At 35.9% G+C, this 24,682-nt stretch overlaps 1 protein-coding gene across 1 annotated transcript in view; it reads left to right on the plus strand.

Annotated features, from left to right (window-relative positions):
- Positions 1–24,682, plus strand: part of GRIK2 (glutamate ionotropic receptor kainate type subunit 2) — a 755,896-nt gene that overhangs the window by 570,665 nt on the left and 160,549 nt on the right. Inside the window, exon 12 of the mRNA XM_088460433.1 lies at positions 22,438–22,556. Within this exon, the coding sequence (XP_088316559.1) occupies positions 22,438–22,556 (119 nt within the window). The remainder of the gene's footprint in view (positions 1–22,437; positions 22,557–24,682) is intronic.

The following is a 24,682-nucleotide window of genomic DNA, read 5'->3' on the forward strand; positions in this document are numbered from 1 at the left end:
CTTATATATAAAATTCATTGGTCTGTTTGTTTGTTTGTATGTATGTATGTCTGTTATGCATTCGGACACCTCTGAACCGACTGGAATGAAACCAATGTGAAGTGGTCCAATTGGACCGTGGCCAGGTTTTAGGGGGTTAGGGTCCCAGTTGGGAGTCCTCACGGCAGAGTGAGCCAGGCAGAATTTTGACCCAGGCAGCCTTTTCTGGGCCTTCCACTGGATTTATTTGGACAACATCACATAATAAAACTTAATGGGCCAAATGTACAAGGGTGCGAGTTTAGAAAATGTGAGAGTTTAGTAGTAAACTGTCACATTGGTCGAGTTTTATCTTCAAAATGCGAACATAACTAAATGTCTAAAAACATGCGAGTTTGCATGTTCTCGGACTCAATTACATTTGTCCCAATAACTTGAAGATTTAAATCCGGGCAACATCAGGTACTTCAGCTGGTATATATATATACAGTATATATGTATATATATATAAATATATATATATATATATATATGCAAAAGTGGGGGGCAGTCCAGGGACTGGTATAGCTGGTAAATAATGTAAGCCACACATGGCAACAATAGTCCTGGACTATTGCTGGACTATTGCTGCCGTGTGTGGCTTACATTATTTACCAGCTATACCAGTCCCTGAATTGCCCCCACTTTTGCATATTTGTATTTGATATTTAGGGAGTTGGCATTGGGGCAAGCATACTTTCAGTACTGGAAGTGCTGGTCATACAGATATAATAAATATATATATATATATATATATATTAGGGATGTGCCGGCTCGGTTCTACTCGGTTCCGTTTGTTTTTTTTTACCGAATCTTATTGGCTATCCAAAACTCGTGACAGCTGAAACCCAATAAGATTTGGTCAAAAAAAACGAACGGAACCGAGTAGAACCGAGCCTGCACATCCCTAATATATATATATATATATATATATATAATTATTATATCTTTCCAGATTGAGTAAATGGCAAAATAAACTAAACTAAGTGTATAACATACATGCAAAACTACTTACGACTCATAGAAAATCACTTACATTTGGATGATTTTTGGACATATACAATTTAATTGAAATTGCAATTAAACTAATATACGTAAACAATGATTGAAAGAAAAATATTAATGAATATTACTAAGTAACTGATTTGGACAAGCAATAAAATACTTTACAATCTTTGGAGTTGAACATTGCCCTGTTTTAAATATCACTAGTTGTGTGCCGGAGCACCATTTTGAACTGTTTGTTCACATTTGCGTTAGCCTTATTGCTCTTGTAACTCTTAGAATAGCTTCAAAGAATAATAATAATAATAATAATAATAATAATAATAATAATAAATAACATAAATAAATTTTTTGATTAAAATTTTGTGTTCCCCATTAGAAAAAATTTGTGGAGAAAATTATTTTTAGAAATACTTTATTCCTGTATATTTACTCTTAGGCTGGCTACTACACACCTAGCTGTCTTGTCTGCTGACCCAGGTATCCGCAGACCAACCAGCTGATTGCCAAGCCAATACATACTTACCAATCTGCCACTCGATGTCTGCCTGACATTACAACTGGACAGGCATTTACATTTTCCTGCCCAGTTAAGATGTCAGTCAGCAGCTTGTCTGTACTGTGAATGACATAATTCACAGACACATCATCTGTACACACCCTCCAATGCACTATGCAGTAGGCAGTTCGTCAGCTGATTGAACAACATATCATGTACAGTAGTGTGTACCCAGCTGTACTTGCACTATTTTTCTATCCTCTAATTGGATGTCTGCATACATAATCGCAGTTGTAATCGGTAATGAATCAGGCCCATAGTCTACCCAGGTGTCTACCTCAAATGACATAGTGAAGTCATAAATTAAAATGTAACCAGCACAAAGGCAGAAGATGTGATTGCATTGAGCCCATTTAGTTTTCATCCAAGAATATTTTCAGCTTAACCATCAATGCCAGATTAACAACAGGGCAGCTGGGGCAGTCTACCAGGGTCCCCCACACATAGTTATATCAAGAATGGGGGACACTGTGGCATAATCTGAACTGGGGTTTCTGTGGTGTATTATGTGAAATGGGGGCACTATTTGTTGTGCTGGGAGTATTTTCACATTATACTTTTTATAAAGGAGCCAGCATATGCTTTTGACAATTGTATTCATAGAGGCCTATACACAGTTAGTTGCCCAGTGCCCCACACAAAACTTAATCCAGCCATGTGTGCCATCTATCTATCTATTTCTTTCTTTGGCATATATTTCTTTCTTCGGCGTATGCACAGTATACTAAAATCTTTGCGATCCATCCACATTTTCACTTGCATTCCACTCAGAATCAGGCCCATAATGTTACTTTCTAATGTTACTTTCTTTATGACCATGTTGCCTAGCATTATACTGTAAAATTAACTTTGTTAGGCTAGTAGTGAAGGATGACACTTATGGCCATGTAAGTAAGATCATAATTGGCACAGAAGTGCAGGCCTGGATGGAAACATTGCATCTGGCTGTTTGTCTAGTTAGGTCAGTGCAGTTTGGGAAATTGTTAATTGATCTGATTGTTTAGTTGATCCAATGACCAAGTAGGTAACAAACTTGTGAATATTTCTTTATTTAAAATGTTATTATAGTATAGAGTGAAGTATGTTGTTATTTTGAGTGTGGTATAACAAGTTAACTTTCAAAATGTTGACACCAGAATGTTGACATGGTCTGAATGTCAACATTTAGAATGTAGACACTGACATAATGTCAACTTTGCTAAAATGTCAGCATTGTGAGTTGTTAACTTTTTGGTCACTTCTCATTTATGGATGAATAGGCAATACCGGGTGGCAACAGGGCAGCCGATGGGCACTCACACATAGAAGAATCCTGTGAGTATGTTGTGAGCATGTAGTCAGAGTTGCAGTCAAATCAGAGTTGAGCATAATCAAATATCAGTTTGTCCTTAGTTGGATCTCCTGCATCAAGTATGGGGCTTATGCATATACAAAGAATAGTGATGATGCCTGTTCTTGCAAGCCAAGGGCTGAGGATGATTTAGTCACAGAGATGTAGCTGACTCAGAATACAGGATTTCTGATCATTCGTAGTGGCCAGAATTGTGAATGATTTATTTGTGACTCAGAATCAGGTCCAATATGCAAGGATTTTTTTATTTGCTGTGAAAAGACTCTATTACTATATACAGTGTCTGTATACAGTATCTAAATAAAATAGTAAAATGTGTGCCACAGTATGTCCACCTTTTGTGGCCCATTCTACTAAACAATGTTGATAAAGTTACAGTATTTAGGAACACAATCATACACTCATTTGTGGTTACAGGCAAACTTTTTATGGAATCAGTATGAATCACCGCTATTGCTAACCCTCTCCCCCTAATCCTAACCCTCCTTTAGGGGTGCCTAACCCTAACCTCCCCCCTAGTGCCTAACCCTAACTTCCCCCCAAGGGTGCCTAAACCTAACCCCCCATCACCACACCCTAAGCTTCCCAGGGGGAACCTAAACTTAAACTCCCCCTGGTGGTGCCTGACCCTAACCCCCCTTCTCCTAGCCTAAGCCTAACCCTCCAGGGGTTGCCTAACTCTAAATCCCCCCCCTGGAGTTCCTAATGCTAACACCCCTCACACAGCTAAGCGCACCTGATGCCTGGCTTACCTACGATCGGTATGCCGAGCATCCTGATTTTGGCATGGAGCTGATGATAGGTGTCGGTATTTCAACACCTATCATTAGTCCCATGTTTGGATTTTACAGTTGGGAAGCCAGTGGTCAGCATTTTGATCGCCGGCTTCCTAACTATATTCTGTTTTTCAAGAGACCAGGAAAAACTGTGTAATTTCTGAGAAAGAGTAAAATAATACAATTAAATATTTGCTTAAATAGCAGACATATCCAATATCTACTTTATGTTCTGTACAACAAATATTATATAGCTTTAGAATTCTGAAATACTACAGTGCATACACACGGAATGATCAGACAGCGATAACGATATCACTGTCTGATTGTCCTGCACCCTCCTGGTGTGCTGTATGATCAATATCGATCACCCAGCACACCACCAACTCACCAACAACTATAGCAACCAATGATCAACGATCACAGGTCCCTATAGTAACCTGGTCGATATCGACAATGTTGGCCTGCATGCATAGGCGATGGACGATATCGCTATCATCAGACTCTCCTCCTCTTTGCAATCCTTCTAACAGGCTCTCAAGACCCGCCACTTCATCAAAGCCTTCTAGCTCCCATCCTAACTTGCTGCTACATGCTCTTTCCTCCCTGTTTATCCCATCTGTGTCACACCTGTTTGTCTGCCCCTCCCCTTTAGAATGTAAGCTCTTACGAGCAGGTCCTCTACCCTCTTGTGCTTCTCCTTACTTTACTTTCATCTACTTCTTACCCCCCACCAGGGCACCTAACACTTGGTTGCTTTTGCTCTGTTGCATATCTAGGTATTATGGTCACTATTGTAGCAATGTATATTATCCATGTACTTGTCCTATTTTGTACTGTAAGTCAGTTGTCAAATTATTTGTTTATGTACTTTGTGAGGCACTGCGGAACACTTGTGGTGCCATATAAATAATGATAATAATAATAATAATAATAATAATAATAATAATAATAATAATAATAATATGTGCCTGCGCATCGCAGGTCATTGGATGGTTGGAAGGGACCAAGAAATTCATAATATAAATGATAACAATAAGATTGATATCATTATCATTCATATCGTGCATTTAAATCACTCCGTGTGTACACACCAATGCTCTACTAAACATTTGCAATAATACAGATGATAAACATATTTCCGTACAAAAATGTGTCAAAAAGCTATAGTAGGATAAACACACTGAATGTGTCAAGCGGAGATCAAACACTGCACAAATGCACATACAGTATAAATGAAAATGGGTATGGACACATAAATTGAATGAATTTTATTTCATTATTTGTTTTTAAAATGCAGTCACATGGGATTGCATCAAAACATAAGTCTTATACTGTGTTTAAATACCAGTTAGCAATGGCCTTTAAGTAGCAGACATATTGTATAGAATTGTATGAAGAATTAATGTGTCAATTTTCCATATTTTGACTCTTTATACAAAGCATCTGTTAACTATGTAGGTTAATGCTCAAGATTACATCATATGCTGCAAGTAAATGTATTTATTCAAGACATTTCCATGATCTGGAAATTTGCAAATAAAGGGATGTAGTTAATAAAACATTGATGTGTTAGTACCAAAATATTATCGTACATTTGTCTTATAATGTAGTACAATCAATCAAATACCCTTTGCAAAAGCCTTAATTTCCACCATCCAAAACAAGCAAAGAGAATATTATTTTTTTATTATTATTATTTCTTACATGGATTTCATTTTACAAGTACAAAAAATGCCTAAGGGCAAGATACAAATATGTCAGTCTATCGAAATATGATCTTTTCTCTAACCTTGACTCATACTAGTTTTCGAGTTTATTTTTACAGTTTTGTGATCTATATCTCCATAATTAGTCTGCAGGAAAAGGTACACCTTTTCTGTGTGAGTTACTTACAAAGCAAAGCAGCATTATGGCACTCCACGTCTTTTGAGAATCTTTTTTAGTATTCTGTTTTTAAACTGCTGCACACAGTTTTATGGATGAAATCTTTTAGGAAGGGGCATTTTTTACTGTAATTGATGAGTAAATCAGGACTTATTAGGGCTTTCCAAAGGTTTAAAAAAATCACTGAAACAAGATTTTCTTCCAGGATAAGATATTTTAAGAACTGCAAGGAGAAGCTATAGTTATGAACATGGTAGGGTCATTCCATGTCAAGTGATTACTTTTATTCTCTGCACACATTAAAATTATAAGAGAATGTATCAAATGCAATTTTTTTTATTTATCTCTTTGACTTTGAGTTATAAGGGTTTGAAAATGTAAAAAATTAAAAAAATTGGCATTTGTGAGAGTCTCAGGTCAGGATTGATTTTGTTAAGTACATGACAGACTTAGTTTAATATATCACATTACTAAGTTTTATTTACAGTATTTACATTTATAAATGTCAAACTTTTGTTATTATTAACATGCAAACATTTCTGATTTTGCACTACTGTACATTACAGTGAAATGGCAAAAATTAAAGATGACAATTGTTTGAGGATTGCTACTTTTTTAATCTTGACATTGGTCTTTTTATGTTAATTAACTGCCTTATACAGTAGCTTGGACACAGCAACATTTAAGGGTACATTCTAAGTTGAGAATTATTTATTTAAAATGAAAAAATTAAAAAAACCTTTATGAATTATTTCTGTAACATTATAAATCAACAGAGTGATTTTTTTTTGGCAAATGTAAAAATAGGAAGTTCCAGGACTCTGATGTTGGTAGTTACCTGGCCTTGAATGCACTGGCAATACAGTGATTTGGAAAAGTGGAGGTATTGACTGTAGCAAGCTATCAGATTCTAGCTATCATTATCCAGTGGGGGCTGTTTGGAGCATTTTTTTCTGTTTTTGTACTGTGCTGCTGACCCATTCAAAAAGTAGCAATCCTTTTGCAATGTTGGCATCACAATGTTCCTAATGAATGAGATCAGTTGCCTTTCAGACAAGTGTACAGCAATTGTTTTGTATGTATCAAGCACTAATGTACACATGAATATAAACCTTTTGTATTTAATTTCATCTGGATCCCTGTAATAGACTGCAATGGATGCAGCTTCGCTTGATCCTTGTTCCAATGAGTAGACTGAGATCCATCCTGCACATAAAAGAATACTGTTATGAGAAATTTGAACTGATGACAGCCTCATTCTCTTTAACATTTTCTTTAAGATAGTTATAGTGGGGAATTCAATTAGACATGGGAAATACCCTGCAGGTAATTGATTGCACTGTCCACAGAAAGTCTATTCAACTAATTGTGATAAACTAGGAGTTAACACATGCTAACTCATTGATTCTGCATAAAATTGTTGTTGTCACTTGTGAATCTTAACACAGAGGGTAAACTCCACTAATTAAATTCGCCAGTATGGAAATAAGCTTTGAGGTAAACCCCATGACTAATTGAATTCCCCCACTGTAGTTAGATTTATTTTTAGCTAAAAAGAGTTTATTATCGATATTAAAGTTTTATTTACAAAAATAATAATTGTTCACAGTGTCAACAAAATAGTCAGCGCTTTTAGCCCCTTTGCATGCTAAGCAGTGCAGAAGTTATAATGGGGCGTAAAACTTAGAAAAAACTACCTCTTTAAAATTAATATCACTGAGACATGGAAGAGGTCAAAGTCTTAAGATGTTATCAGACCAATGGAGATGTCATTAAGCCCTGACCCTTCCACTATAGACATACCTTAAAAGATAGAAATATGAAAATAAAAGTGCTTTTTCTCCCCTATCCTGGCATCCACAGACTCAGGGGTACCCTCATTTGAAACAGGAAAGTCTTTGCTTTTTAATGATTTGACCCCTGGTCAAGTTACTGTACTTTCTGGTGATCATGTATGATCACTAGAAAAAAAAACATGCTTTGCAGCATTCATGTTGAAGTCCAGAAATTGGGGAATATTGCTCCCATCCTAGCTTCAAAAAATTGAAGTGCATGCTCATTTGAAAGAGGAGTGTCCTCTCTATCTCTTGATGTGGCCTCTCAGAGGTTATTTTTTTGGAGATTAACTGTGATTAACCAAAAAATATCACTTAACGAGTGTGGTTTCTGCATAATGGCAGAGTGTCCCTTCTTTCAAACAGTTTACCCTAGTAGTTATTTACTGGTGATTACCAGATAAAGACATATTTTAATCTGGTAATATAATGATATGGAAAGCATTAAGAAATCCAAAGATGAATGTTTCTAATGCCAGAAATCCCAAATCCTTCCATCAATAGACATAGGGCTTCCTGCATTTGATGTGGTCAATTGGTTATTTTCAAAGTCATATGCCTTTTATATTTATTATATTACTCTTACATATTTTATGCATTTAATTCAAACAGATAAAAAAGGAAAGTGTATTGTAATTTTCATGGACAGCTTTTATTATGAAAACGTGCATGTAGAATAAAGCTTTTGCTGTTTTTGTAATGGTGGATTAAAGACGAAGGTCCCAAAGCATTTCTTGGTGGTGTTTACAAAGAATATACATGTTTGCTTCTAGTTCACTTTCTTGCAATTTCAATAGAAGATCATTTTTTGCCCATTTTTTTTAATTTGTCTTTTCCTTTAGTTTTTTGAATCACCTGTTGGACTAATTGGGGGTGCAATAAAAAAGTGACCCTTAGGTGTATAATAGCTGATGCATGTTGAAGGTCTTACCTTTAAAAGTCTGTGTGCATTTAAAATGTCATACCAGAAAGTATATTGTATCTTACATTTAAAATGTATGTGATAGCAATTGTCATGTTTAATATTCTGGGGTATATTTACTAAAGGGAAAGTATTTAGAAGTGGAAATGTTGCCCATAGGATCCAATCAGATTCTAGCTATTATCTTCTAAAAGTTTCTAGTTAAATGTTAAATAGAATCTGATTGGTTGCTATGGGCAACATCTTCACTTCTAAAAATGCTCACTTTAGTAAATATACCCCACTGAGTGTTCGAGTAGGAGAGATCAGATGGGGAAGTATTTAGTGCAGTTAGTCAGCTTGCAATATTTGGAACTGAAATTATCTAATTTCATATAGAATGCACTTTGGATGGTTTATAATGTACAGTACAATATATGGTGAGTGCAGAATTTCCATGACAGTTTTTTTATGTCTTAACATCATACACCAAGCAAGCAGATTTGTGGGGATTTTTTGCATTTAATTAAAAGGAACTATGATTGAAAACACAGCATATGAGACTTGAAATAAAACTAGCACAAATATTCCTTTACCATAAATAATTTGATACTCCCATTAGATTTAAATGAGAAGTATATTTTAGGTGTAGGAATTTGTTTTCATATCTTATTGCATCTGACCTCATAATATTCTATGAGGAGCCTCTTACCAATACTGTGTGTCATAGTAGAGTCCCTTAGTGGGTAAAACAGGACATACTTAATAAAGAGATATATGAGGTAAACAAAACAAATGCAGACATGAAGACAAACATTAGGGAGAGCCTCTCTAATGAGGAAAGTTTTAATTAAAAGGTGGATTTTCTAAGAGGATTTAAGGATTAGAGGACAGTGAGTAAAACTGTTTAGGAGTGGTAGAAAATTCAATAGGTGGGTAGTGTTATGTACGAGTTTATGTAGGCAGAAGTTTGAAGTGGTTATCAGATAGACCTAAGAAAGACCTAAGAGAGAGAGAGGGTAAATTGAACTCTGGTGGACCAGTGTATGGTAAGATATGGAGTGACAACATTGAAAATGTATTATAGTGTGGATAGTTGGGAGAGGTGATTGCCATGTAGTAGGAGATATAAGTAGTCAAGGCAGTAGATTATTTGAGAAATGAAAAGAGTTTTGAGAGCATATTGGGTAAGAAAAAGTGGTAATCTTGCAATATTTCTAGGGTGGAAGTGACATAACTGGGAAAGAGACTGGATACAATGGATAAAGCACAGGACATAGTATAATTAATGTGGTGAGCTTGGGAGACTTAGGAACATGGCTTTTTGATGGTAGGGGAGATTTGAGAGGATGTGGTAACTCCAGGAGGAGGGAAAATGTTGAGCTCTGTTTTGGACATGTTAAGTTGGGACATCTATGTGGATGAAACAGTTGTTTGCATAGATAATACAGAAAATAATAGATCAAGGAAGGATAGATAGAATTCGGTTTCAGAACCAGTTTGAACTGTTCTGATGTTAGAACTGCAGTGGTTGGAGCACTTTTTGTGATTTACTGTTCTGAAGTGAGAAGGGCCTGGGGCATTTTTTCAATACTTATGTTAGTTGGGAGAATTTGTGATGTTTTAGGTATAATTTTAGGGTTTAATTATGATATAATTATGCTTGAACTTTTAGTGCTGATAGCAATTGAAGATACAATGATCAACCTTAGCTAAGTGATGAATACATTTCTAAATACAAAAAAGTGCAACCACAATCTAATTGTAAAACTGACCCCCCTAATAACATAATATTTTTGAAAATTATGTTACTCTTCTTATTTTCTAATATGTATTTTGAAAAAATAGTTTGTTATATCGCTGTTCTTTAAAATGTAAAGTGTCAATTCACAACTATTGGACAGGCTCACTTTTAGCGTCACAGTAAGATTGATAGATTCATAAAATAATCACTTAACACTTATGGGGATTCATACAGCAAAAAAAATTAAATCAAGAATGCATAAGGTACTGTAGGCATATGACTATTATTAGAACTTAAATCTAAAATTAAAATAAAATCACCAACATAAAATTCACTTTAAAACTTACTAGAAATAGCAGAATAATTAACTGTAAGTATTTTCTACTGTTAAATCCTATACTTCTATGATTCAGTCCAAAAATAGTTGCATATGGCTCTCTGCTTTTTGCATGACTTAGCTAGTTTTAACACTTTTTCTTTTTAATCATGGCTGAAAAAGTTGCTAACAACCAAAAACATCAATACTAGGTGAGCAGAAAAAGACAGACACAGAAATCACTTACCAATAGAGAATCAGTAAATTAATTTCCAACTAGAGTTACTTGCAATTGCTTCAAAGTTGTTCTCTTGTTCAAATGTTCCAAAAAAAGTCACAATAATTTAGCAAACTTTAGTCAAGGCTTAAAAAAGAAAAATGTAACAAGGCAAACAGTTTTGAACATATTTGAGTTGATTTGAACACATTCAAATTTTAGGAACTTTAAACTCAAACACAGTTTTGAACATGGTTTCTCTTCTTATCATACAAACTGTGAAAACATTATGAAATGTTGTTATTTAAGCCCAGAAAGACACATTTTATCATTTACTTTAAAATATTTAAGAATTGTAATCAAACATCAACTTCGATCTGTTAATCACAAACATGAGGTTGACAATTGCTATTTTGGTTATAGCTTTGAATCTTCCACCATTATCAAGCAAATTTTTAAGTTTTTTAGTTTTCTAATGGTGGCTGAACAGCCTGAACAGTTTCTATAATGATTTCTTGGGATGCAGTCCAAAGGCTGAGCTGGGATTCTGGTGGTGAGAATGCTGATGCCGGAACCCCGACACTTAGCAGAATACTGTCACCAGCATCCCGACTGCTAGAATCCCAAAGTACTGATGTTAAGGGGATGGTTAGGGTAAGGGGTTAGGGTTAGGCACTAGGGGGAGAGTTAGGGTTAGGCTGCAGGGGTAGGTTACGTTTAGGCTATGGGGAGGGAAGTTTGGTTTTGGCATTAGAGGAAGTTAGGTTTAGGCTTCGGGGAGGGAGAATTAGGGGTAGGGTTGGGGGTTAAGTTAGAATGAATTACCTGGGGGCATCAACATTCTAACCTGGTTGGCAGGCCAGCATCGGGATTCTGACCACTGAGATCCTGAGCACTGGCATCCTGTACCCAATGGTGATTACTCAGAAATAAGAAAATGTATACTGTAGAGGGTATATAAACTAAAGTGTGGGTTTTTAGAAGTGGAGATGTTGCCCATAGCAATCAATCAGATTCTAGCTATTATCTTCTAGATGGTGCTAGATGAATGTTAAGTAGAATCTGATTCATTGCTATGGGCAACATCTCCATTTCTAAAAACCTGCACTTTAGTAAAAATACCCCTAGGTGTCAATCAATAAATGGCAAAATATATTGCCCTCACTGCCCCTTTTTTTCTTCTACATTCAAAATGCATCATTTTCTTAGACCCACCTTTAACATATCTCTTACCTTATACTATTTTAAACTATGGTGCTGATGCAAGGTTGTTTACAAAATGGATTTCAATTAGTTTCCTGTTTGAGGAAGAAAGAGTGATTTGACGCCAAATAAATTTACAAGTAAAAGTGCATAGGTAGAAATATGTAGTGACTAGAATAGTCAGGGTGTGAACTAAGTTAAAGGTTTATTATATGGGAACAGTAATGCTTCCAAGGCAAACTGACTATTACTATGTTTAAGTCTCACATAACAAACACTGTATTGACCACACATCCTAAATATGAGCTGCACAATGCCTTACTGTACTCAGCTTTTTTCAGGCTCTCTTGCCTTTCCTGTTGCATGGGAATCGGTATGAAATACCGAAGGATGGGATGCCAGCAGTCAGTACACAGATAGGGGTATGGTGCGTAATGTTCCCGTGTCCTATTTACCCTCTAACCCTCCTTTTCTGCACCCTCATACTAACCTCCCTACCCCACACCCTAAACCTCCCAGTAAGTGCCAACACCTAACCCTAATGACTAACCCTAACCTTCCCCCCTTAGTGCCTAACCCTAACCTCCCCCCGGTGGTGCCTGAATCTAATTCTCCCTGTCTAGAGCCTAACCCTAACCTTACCCCTCCCACGGCTTAACCCTAAGTCCCCCTGGGGTGCCTAATCATACCCACCTGTGGATAATTACCTTGCCCAGTCTCCTTACAATCGAGATGCCATCATGTCAGGATTCCGTTGCCAGTGTTCTCTCGGCAATCGGGAGTTCGGTGCCGGGGTTCCAGCAGAAGGCATCCCAGTTGTCGGAATCTCATCCCATTGCATGTATACTGGTCTGCAATTACTTACGGTATATGCATGTGTTCACTTTATAAGCATGCATAGAGTGATTTCACATAATTTACTCTATACAAACTTCTGTGCTACCCAAGCTGCATTAGCTTCTCTATTGACATAAATAGTTTTTTTCTATTAACAATGAATTTCTCCTTACATCACAATGCATAAACTGATCTAAGTAAACAAACTTAAAATGCATTAATTTATATAGGGAGCATAGAAAGGTTATTGACTGGCAGCATTGTAATGTGAGAAATTACCTTAGTTTGCAACCAAGAAGAAAAATAGGGGCTTCCTAACCACCCCACAAAGTTTCTATAGCAATAAGTTATTTATCTGGAGCTAACTACTATACTTTAAAACCACAATGTCATTTTATAATGTCCTTGTTAGGCAATCATCCTTACTCAATAATGAGCTATTTGTGAATAAGGAAATGTTCATTCCATGTAGGTGTCATCATCATACTAAGTGGTTTTATTAAAAATACATATAATACCACAGTGTCCTTGAGATATATTAACTCCTAGACTGGTCACACAATGAACATAATTTAATTGTTTCCAGCCCCCTTTGCGCCTAAAGGAGCTATACAATTGTTGCTCCTGTTAGGCACGATCTACTGCTGGCACTGGCATTTCAGCTTGCACCCCCCAGGGGATGCGAGATGAAATGAATAAATAGTCACCCATTTGGGCGCCCAAACGGCACTTTTCACAATTGCGTCCAGCACTTTGGTCGGGTCTAGCTGTTTTATGTGGCTAACCCCGACCTGTATGGGCACAATCAGCGCAATAATCGGCATCAATTGAATAATGTCACTTTGACAGCCCATTGAATCCAATGTTACTACACAAATCCCAGAATAAAAGAATTAAATGGCATAATATACAATAAAAAAACTGTATTGATGTATATATAAAAACATTAGGAACAGGCATAAAAATAAAACATATAATAAAGTCTTATTAATTTTTTAGTTGCAACATGTTTCACAAATAGGCCTGCTGCTATGGAAGCAAACCATTCTGTGAAACTCATTGCAATTACTGTACAAAATACACAGAGTGATTTGATCTAATTAGTTTTAACACCTTGCTGATATATTTGTTCTTTGTTTTTTGTCTCATTTACATCAGTTAGTGTAAAGTCCAAGTCCTTTTCCCAATCTTTATTCCTTTCATGGTCATGTTCTTTTCATTTTAGTTTACTTAAACTGTGCATCATAGGCTGCAGAACGTTTCCACATAAAATGTGTGATCATATATGATGGACCCTGATAATGGGCAGCTCTAAGTGTGTTAAAAGTAATTAAGTATTAATTAAAAAATGGAAAACTGTAGCAAATTTTTAAATTGACAGGTAACCTGCAGGTTCAGTCTGACAATGCAACAGCAGTGGCCTATGTAAATCATCAAGGAGGCACACGAAGTCTGGCAGCCATGAGGGAAGTGGCAAAGATTCTGCTGTGGGCAGAGGGACATCTTCCAGCAATCTTGGCAATATTCAACCCAGGTGTTCTCAACTGGGAGATGGACTTCCTAAGTCACCAGGACATACACAACGGAGAATGGGCTCTTCATCCAGCAGTGTTTCAACTCCTGGTGGAAAGGTGAGGATTACTGGATGTAGATCTCATGGCATCATGTCACAACCACAAGGTCCCCAGGTCTAGAACAAGGATCCCCTCAGCCACCTTCATGGATGCTCTGGCAGTGAGATGGAACGTCAGGTTGATATACCTGTTTCCTCCAATCTCCCTCCTCAGTAGAGTTGTCAGAAAGTTCAAGCAGAAGGGAGGCAGGATCATACTAATAGCAACTGCCTGGCCCAGGAGGCATTGGTTCTCTGATCTGCCATGTCTATCTGTAGATAGTCCACTTCTACTGCCTCTAATGCAGGGTCCCTGTCTTTACCAAGACTTACCTTGGCTGGATTTGATGGCATGGCTCTTGAGTCATCAATTTTAAAGGCCAAGGGTTTCTCTGCTTCTGTGATTCAGACGATACAGAGAGCAAGGAAGCCTGCTTCTGCTTGAATCTATCACAGAATTTGGTGTTCATTTTTTCTGAGGCGTTCCCAAAGAAAATATGACCCTAAAGTTTTCATGGTATTGAGAATACTGGGTTTTCTTCAGGCTGGATTAGATTTAGGTCATCTACTGGTTACCTTGAGAGTCCAAGTTTCAGCTTTGACAGTTTGGTTCCAGCGCAAGATTGCTCCTCTGCCAGATGTTAGAACATTCTTACAGGGGGATTTGTGGCTGCAAACCTTCATTTTACCCACTGGTGGCACCGTGGGATTTGTTTTGGTTTTCAGGGCACTGCAGTCGCATCCCATTGAACCCTTGGATAAGGTGGACTTGAGATGGCTGACTGCAAAGACACTTTTTCTTCTCGCCATCTCTTTAGCTCGCAAAGTTTTTAACTTGGCAGCTTTGTTATGTCGTTCTCCATATTTGATCTTGCATCAAAATAGAGCGGTCCTCCGTACCAAGGCGGGCTACCTCCCAAAGGTTGTTTCCTGTTTCCATATAAATGAGGAAATTGTAGTCCCGGCCTTCAAGTATTCAGACCTGTCTACAGGTGAAGCTTCCTTGGATGTGGTTTGAGCATGTCGTATTTACATAGATTGGACCAGTTCCATCAGTATTTCAAATTCTCTTTTTGTGTTATATGGATTTCACAAACGAGGTTGGCCAGCAAACAAAAAAAACGCTGGCTCACTGGCTTCGTATGACTATTCTCACGTCTATATACAGGCTGTTTTCCCTGTTCCTAACAAGGTGACAACACATTCCACTTGGTCTGTTGGACCATCATGGGTGGTAAGACATGGCACCTCAGCTGAACAGCTTTGCAAGGCAGTCACTTGGTCTTCCATTAATACGTTTGACAAATTCTATGCTTTTGATACATTTGCCTCCCAGGATGCTTCCTTTGGGAGGTGGATTATCCTCTCTGCGCAGGAGCATCCCCACCCTTAAGGGAACTGCTTTAGGATGTCCCCAAGGTAGATCATGTGGACCCTATGAAACCTGAAGAAGAATTACAGAATTATGGTATAACACACCTTGGATAATTCTTATTCTTCAAGATCCATAGGGTCCACCCTCCCTGATTCACCTGGCCTCAGTTGGGATCTGTTCTTCAGCCTTTTTCACAGATTCCCTCTTCATTTGTTGAGTGTTTCTTGTGCAATTTTTCTTCCTTCTCCACTCTCTGTCTCTTACCATTAGGCTTGGTTACAAACTGAATGTCTGTGGCTGAGAGCAAGGTATATAGGCAGGAGGACCAGTGCATGCTGGGAGCTCCAAAGCTTTACTGTTTGGTGCATTGGATGCGGTCCAACTACATACCCCAAGGTAGATCCTGTGGACCTTATGGACCTCAAAAAAAAGAATTATCCAAGGTAGGTTATATCATAATTCTGTATTTTTCAGACCTTGATGAATTTAGATCCCCATAGAAGTTTATCAGTGATATCTCCTGCATTACCTTTATAATGAATAGCCCTAAAACTTATTTTTTTCATAAGTAGGTGAAAATTATTTTTCAATTTAAAACCAATTGTTTATTGGTATTTGTTCACTTCAATTTATATTAGCTTATTGTTTAGTATACACACTTATGCTCACCAGTTTTAGTTTAAGCTTCTTAATCATCCACTTCTAGATTCATAACCAACTTGTAAATATTACAATTTCTGAACTTGTTTTACTTACAATTGTTGCTCACATATACTATAGAGCCTTGTGTCCTTGTCTTATTCTATTGTCCAGGACTTTGTTGAGTACATACTGTATACTGTACATAATACTGTCATAGCCTCAATATGTAAAGTAGGTTTGAACTGTAGCAAATTGTAAAAAAAATACTCTCTCTAGAGAAATCACCCGAAAGTATTGGAGCATTTATGACTTTCAAGCATTAAATCAAACCTGAGCAGCATAAGAATAAAAACTACTTTCATAAACCTTATCACAATGATGAATAAATTGGGTCATATTCTTTGTCAAATATTTTTAATTATAACCTTCCTAATCAGTCCTCGAACAATATGTCAGTTTATCTACAGAGTGTGAAATGAAAATTCATTGTTTTTTCAAGTACAGGCTTTTAAGACAGGAGGTGTTCTAATATTGTATTAGTACAGTGAAAATGGAGTGTTTGATCCTCTGAATATTAATGTGTTTGAAAGAATATAGTAAAGAAAATTGAATTCTCTGAAGTGACAGAAACCTTATTCAAATAGTTTTGATTAAATGAAAGATTTTCACACAATTGAGAGGAATGAATAGCAGTTCAACTCCAAAGTGGCTTTTAAGATTGAAGAAGTTGAAAAAAATGTGTGTCATTAGCAAAGTAATTAGACTTTCAAACATCTTTAATTAGTTGCTGTCTTTTGCTCTGTTTTCGTAAATTGCCTTATTGGAAACATACAGTGTGACTTATCTTTTTTCTGGAGTGTGGAAATGTTTTTCCTATCCCCCCTCCCCCCTCAAAAATCGGATTATATTGGTTATTACAAGTGCAGACAGAAGTAAAATTAGATTTAAAAAAATACAATATATAAAATAAACAAAAATGTATATTTATATGTTTTCTGAAGTTATTATATTAACATAGCCCAAGAAGAAATGTTGCAATGTAATGTTTATTATTTATTTTATTATTAATATAACAAAGCTCATGGTACTGTACATTTATGGATACATTGACTAAATGTCAGGTTGGCCAGCATTTAGAAATGGATTTACATCAACAATCAGAGTGTTACCATTAATTTCTAGGGGATAATGACCAGGGGTGTATCTAGGAATCTGAGCACCCCTGGCAATGTAATGGACTGGTGCCCCCCTTCCCCGCATAATTTCAGGCAGTGCCCCCAGTAGTATTCCATCTATGCATTGCCCCCAGTGGGTGGCCACCCTCTCCATACAATGCCCCCAGTAGTAACCACCCCCTTTACAGTGCCCCCAGTAGCAGCCACTGGCAGCTGTGTGTTTGTTACTGTGTATGGCAGACCACTATCACTGCGGTCTGCCCTACACTTGTGGGTCCTGGGGGGATTAGCGGTGGCTGCATCACCACTAGTTCCAGCCTGATCCACCCCTTGGCTGCTGGTGCCACTGCCGGAAGGTGCCCCCCTTTGGCCGGCACCCCTGGAAAGTGCCATTCTGGCCAATGGGTAGATATGGCCCTGACAATGGCTTCTATCCAGTTATTTTCAATGGACTATCTATTGGAGAAGTAATGCATAGTCACATATATTTTTTTCCATCAAGATCTTGATTGCTTACTAGGACTTTTTTAAGTAATTAAGATGGGAATGAAGGGTGAGGGAGAGTATATATGCAAGAAAATATTTTTTCATGGTATCCTAGTCCTGTAATTTTTTAAGATTTTTTTTACCAATGCTTTGCAGGTCCCAATGAGCCCTGTCTGCCAGGACATGCTGCAACTTGGGGTTTTGAAAGTGCCAGCATGCCATTTCAGCTTTTTAAATTCACTATGACAGGGCTTGCTGGGACCTGTAGTGTGCCAGTAAAAAACAATATTAAATATATTTTCACTTTTTTTTATAATTATTGAACTCACCACCTAAGGGATGTGGAGAATATATCCCAGACTGTATAAAAAATGTACCGGAAGTGCTGCTGATTGGATAAAAACACACTTTGATGAATAATTTCAATACATTTATTGATTAAAAAATGACTATGGCCATAGACATTAACAATAAAATATCACATAAATAAAAAACGCATAAGTGAAAAATACACCAATGTAGCTTTACCCAATAAATTCAATCACTAATTGCAATTTAAATTTCAATCCTCCATATTCCTTCCTGTATTAATACACTTGGCATATATTATAGATATAGATGCTCTGTAGCTTTAATAAATGGTATTTTTTCCACTATTGCTTATTTTCTTTATTCAGAGTAAGTACTGCTTTGTGTTTAGCAGGTAGATTAATAAAAAATCCTCTGTGTTTATTCACTAGTCCAAACTGCATCTGGGTGATCAAAAACACATGAATTTTTCTGCACCTTTAATTTAATTCACTGTATTTTCTCACAGGATCAAATGCCATATACAAAAAAATAATAATTTCTATATCAGTCCCAAAGAGCCATTTACATGTAACAGAGGTTATTAACATGTAGGTACACCATAAGTCCTCCCAGGTTTAAGAACATTCACATTGAAACATAGCAGCCTGGCAAGATGGGATTTCTTTCCAATGAAGATTGAATAAATGGCAGTCTCATCACCATCCAGGTAAACAATAGAAATCTCTGGTAATTAAAGCCTTTCCCTCTTTGTGTAGCTGTTCACCAGACAACCCCACATAGTATGGATATATGGAAAATAGCAGGTACTTAGATCAGAGATAATCAGTGTATAAGTACACTATTGATCTTTTTAGGCTTAGAACATTTGCATTGACAACAGAGCAGCCTGGATAAATGGAGAACTGCAAAAGGAAAATATGGTGCTTAAATCACAGATAGTCAGTGTATAGGTACACCTTTAGTCCTCTCCAAGCTTGGAACATTCACATTGAAACAAAGCAGACTGGCATATTTGTTTTTCTCTCCAGTTTAGAGTAAATAATCAACAGTAGGAGTTAAAAAAAGCTCTATTCTTATTAAAAGTTGTTCACTAGAGTTTCCTGCACAGCATGGATGTATGGAGAACAAAAATGGGAGTACAAGTAATGCATTTCCCCGCCTCTTGGTCAGTCTCAGTGGCCTTCCACAGTTTCCTTTTTAATTTTTACATGTTTAACAAAAAAGGGAAGCATGCACAGATTCTAAGAATCTATGCAGCTCTTTACCAAAAATGTCTCTTAGAGCCAACACATTTATTTTGGGCACTGTTGACAGAGGGTTTAGGGAGGAGTCAAAATGGATGTTCTATTTTCATTTATGGATATCATAAATCTTATTACTGAAGATTTAATTTTGTTTAAAAAATAGTCAATTAACTATTATTCCCCTGTAATTATTAAATAATTTTCTCTATGTTCTGATAGTACAATGTCTGGAGTCTCAACCTAAACCAGTTAGGTAATTAAAAACTTGAAAAATAACAATTTATACCATTAATAAACATTTGGCAAACACTTAGTAGCTAAATACATATTGGGGTCACTTTTGAACAGGTTGGAAAAATGCAGTAAACCATAATGACCAATATAACATTTAATTTCATTGAATACATTTATATAAATCAATGAAAGCTAGCTATATATTGGTAATCATCTAATTGATCTTTTTCATGTCTTGAGCAAATCATGATCACACAGATGTAGGGTTGCTTCAAATATTTTATACAAAACATTAGCATAAACTGTACAGCACTTTGTAGACTCTGGCACAACTGTCTTATTTCATGCTTGAGATTTTCAAAGACTAAACAATTCACTTAATGTAAATACTAGATAAAGAGTTAAAGTTGACCAATCAACCAAAAAAGATTACATTGTTTTTTGTTTGTTTTTTATTATTGGAAAAAATGCCCCTCTATATAAAATATGAAAGATGCTACCATTAATGTATATACCCTTTATTGCATAATCTTAAAAAAACTGTTATTCCTCCCATTGGGCAATGCAAATATTGGGTTCTTGTAGACACAAAGATCATAACTGGTAAATGCAGTCATGTAATACCCCTTTCGAACTTGGTGCAATAACCCGGATTATTGCACATGAATGCACAGCAACCAGGGTAACTGTGCAGGGTTAAAGGGCCAGGTTGAAATAAGCCAGTTCAAGTGACCCGGCATTTCAACCCTGGTTCAACCCGGCTCAGGGGCACATTTATAATGGGTGCAGGCAGGGTGTGAGGGGCACATAGGCCCCTGGGTCCAGAGGGTCCCACACCACACACCCTGCACCCATAAAAATTACCTCTCTGGAGTCCCATGTCAGCTCCAGTGTCTGCGCCTGCAAAAAACGGCTTGAAAATGTCCACTGCGGCCACCTTCCATCGTTTGTGTATGTGCAGTACAGGGAAAATAGCCATAAAAGCCATTTTCCCAGTGACCTACGCATGTGCTATTGACTCTGACACTCTAGTGCCCAGAGTCCATAAGTGTGGAACTGGCCATGCACCACTCAGTGCGAAGCAAGCGATTGGACTGAGAGGAGGGGGCCCATGATGGAGTCTGCACAAGGGCCCTCTCCTTTCTTGAAATGCCCCTGTCTAGGCTCACTATGCAGTATGAATGGGTAACCCTGGTTGATCTGTCCCGGGTCCCGTTCACAGAATAGGAAGAGCCGGCGCTTGGAGATGACCTCATCTCCAAGTGCCGGCCTAGCACATGATGGCAGTGATGTCATCGACTTGGTAATAAGCTGAGTCGGGCCGCTAGTCTGAAAGGGGTCTCAGCCGGGTTGCACCCAGGATGGACGTGTGAACAAAATCCCGGGTGCAACCCGGCATTGCAATGTGAAAGGGGTATCACATCATAAATTACATTTCTGTTGTGGGATTGCAGATTTACAAATTCTTAATTGATCTCTAATGTAAGCAATGGGAAAGTAGTTTGCTCATGGAAAATGTCAGAATTTTGGGAAGTTTTTCTATCTCTTCATTCTAAGAGATACCTAGGAAGTATCATAAAAAAGAATCATGATAAAGTATTGTAGATTTTGATGTAATATAAAATTATCTATTTACATTTTTTCTTGATTTTTAAATCTCTTCATATTTATTTCTTGACTATAGCTATTTTAACATCACATACATTTTTTTAAACTTAGGTATTATGCTCCTGCAACATTTAATTGAAAAACTGCAATAATAATAACTACACATACCTATCCTATCCTATACTAGAGTTATAAGAAATATACTGTATTTAAACACACAAGTGTAATGTTTTTTCCATGTTTTTATCACTGTCTTATATATTCAGGACGATTCTAAAACAAAATAGCTCAATTCAGTTCAGTTCCATACAGTCACCTTCACCATATGATTGCCTGTACATGCAGGCTCTGCTTTAACCAATGAAGTTACTACAGCTGTCATTATATAACAGTTGTTCCATAATTGATTTGCAAACATTTACAAATACAAATTACAATTTTTAAAAACCATTACATATTTAAAGAACAAAATGATCAAACTGAAGACTCAGTTGACCCAACAGAAAAATAATCCCAGTTTTTTTTAAACTCAGGCTTATAATATTCTTATTATAAACATACATACTGTATGCTACTGTGTGAAAGTGGAATTGATTTTACTTGGAGTTATTTCTGTGTATTATATTAGTCTGAATTTAAAACAATATGAGACATTTTTTATAATTTTCAGTAAGTTAATTATTTCCATTTGTAAGATCTTTCCATATTTTTCCTATATAAATTGTGATATTTGGTGAGTCATTTTTTTTGTCCCTGGTTTACATTAACAACATTTAGCTTGTGCCAGTGTTAATGATGTGTTTTTTTTCCTGAAGTGATATAATATCAGGCTGAAGGTATTAGATATGTTATTTTATAATTCTCTCATGTAAATTAGCTTTTAATTATTTTAATGACAATTAATTATTTATAAAAATACATATGTGTTTCATAAAATTTGCTGATTACTGTCTGACTACACATCTATTAATTGGTAGTTTTATAGATCATGGTTTCAGTTTTTTGATATAACATCTTGTTTTTCTCTTTTCAGTGATATGTGGTGGACTACTCATCTACTTGCTGCATTAAAATGTTCTTTTCTGCTTCACTTATCACAGGTTTAGCCCATATGAATGGTATAATCCACATCCATGCAATCCTGACTCAGACGTGGTGGAAAATAATTTTACCTTGCTAAATAGTTTCTGGTTTGGCGTTGGAGCTCTCATGCAGCAAGGTATACGATTCAGCCTATTTTATCACTTGGGCACCATGTCCCACTATTTGCTGGGGGTGTATCTCACAATGGTACAAGATGCTTGCATGGGTGCCTCTGTGCATGTAACCATATTCAGCTTTACATTCATAATGATGCATCAAAAGTAGGCATCATCTAATCCAACTCAATAAATTACTTTAAGAACATAATAAATGTTCCTTAGTCTTGCATACATTATCATGACATTTTATTCTAATCAAATATAGAAACATTTCATAAATCAATAATTTTCCATTAACAGCTGCAAAAAATGGCTTGTAACATTCTAAATTCCTAATAATCACCTAAAATATTTAATCAAATCCTTTAGTTTAATTTTAAATTCAAATATAAACAAGTTTTACCTGAAGTTTGGCAAATATATTTTGTTGTGTAACAATTATTTATTCAAATAGCAAATCTAGATATGAGTTACCATATTCATGTCTAATAAGAGTTAATTAAAAGTAAAAATACTTTGTGTTAAGTAATACTTATGCAACAAAACTTAAAGTGAAAAATGTTAGGCAACACATTGACAAATATTTGCAAAAACATTTTATAATGAATAATAGTAAACATTAACATAACTTTTAATAAAATAATTGTAGATAAACACTCTTACAATGCTAAAAATACTATTTAAATATCCACTTAAATTCATTAAAATATTAACATTAAGTATCATGTTACCATTTTAAAATGGTATATATTGTAAGCAAAAATAAATGTACAAATTCAATTACTACAAATATTTATATTATATGTATGGAAAAAACATAAATTGAATTTTACATACAGAATAAATACTTGTTTGAGAGGTATACATGATAGAGGAGACCCGTACATTTCTTGCTGTCACCTCCTCCCCAGGAAACGGTGGGATATGGTGCTGGACATGACGTTACCTTGGGTACATGATAGTCAGCCCCTAACCGGCACTTCAACACAACTTTAGGTGTGCCAAAAAGCATATATAGAATGCAAATTTGTAATAATGGGGAAACTTAGGACTTATTATTTTTTTTCTTCCTTTATTTTTTTACCTTTACATTTTGAATGAATAAATGGAAGAAAAAAATATTGTTAATATTGCTTACATATGTGTAAATACACTATAAATACGAACTACCACTAGCAAAATTTATTAAAAAAAGGATACAGTATTCCATTATTTGCCTTGTAATTCAGTGTTCTAAGAAGAAAACAGAGCCATTGGTTGCTGCCCTGTTAAATATGATACCAAGTTATTATGAAATGGTCAGATGAAATTATAGGTAAGATGGACTGTTTTCAAACAAGCAAAATTCACTTGAAAATATGGCTCTTTCTACACACTTTTAATAATTATGCATTATATCCATATTTTACCAGAATTAGTAACAAATAAAAAAGTTAAGTAAAAAAGATGGTCCATCTTGTCTGAACTAATTTCATCAAGCATATCTTGAAGTGAAAAAATGTTTATGTAAAATACAGTTTTTGAATATCAGATTCTGAGATGTGCTGTGATTTTGCAAATAAAGTTTTAAAGTTATGGACATTCACAGTTTTTCCAGCTAATCAGTACAGTCTGCTTTTACCTATAAAAGTGATGTATTGATGAACTGAAGCATCAGATAATTTTACATTTAAAGAATAGTTTAAGTGTAAGTATTAGGAATTTATTAAATATAAATTTAAAATGTTCATAAAGTGTAATTCATATTAATGTGGAATTAGCTAATATTATTAGGAAAAGCAAATCAGAACATGTGTGGGCATAGTTATTTGAAAATGTCATGTAATGTCACTAAACTGTCAAATAGCATTCCATTTCACTGTCTTGCTTTTGCTAACAATCATATTCATATTTTAGAATATATAATTATTTACTATGTACTTTGCATTTTATGCAGTAAAATGACTTTCATTGCAAAAATTATGTATTATATATAATAATTCCACAGTTAAACAACTGACTTCCATTATATATATATTAGATTCAAACATATATGTTCCCGACTACAACATTCTATATATGAGATTTAGTTTAAAACTGCTACAGGGATACACAAAAGCTCCAACAATAGGTTTTATTTGATGTAAAAAAACTAAATAAAGAC

The sequence above is a fragment of the Taudactylus pleione genome, unplaced genomic scaffold, assembly GCF_031769625.1.
Source record: "Taudactylus pleione unplaced genomic scaffold, aTauple2 ptg000046l, whole genome shotgun sequence".
Classification (NCBI taxonomy): Eukaryota; Metazoa; Chordata; class Amphibia; order Anura; family Myobatrachidae; genus Taudactylus; species Taudactylus pleione.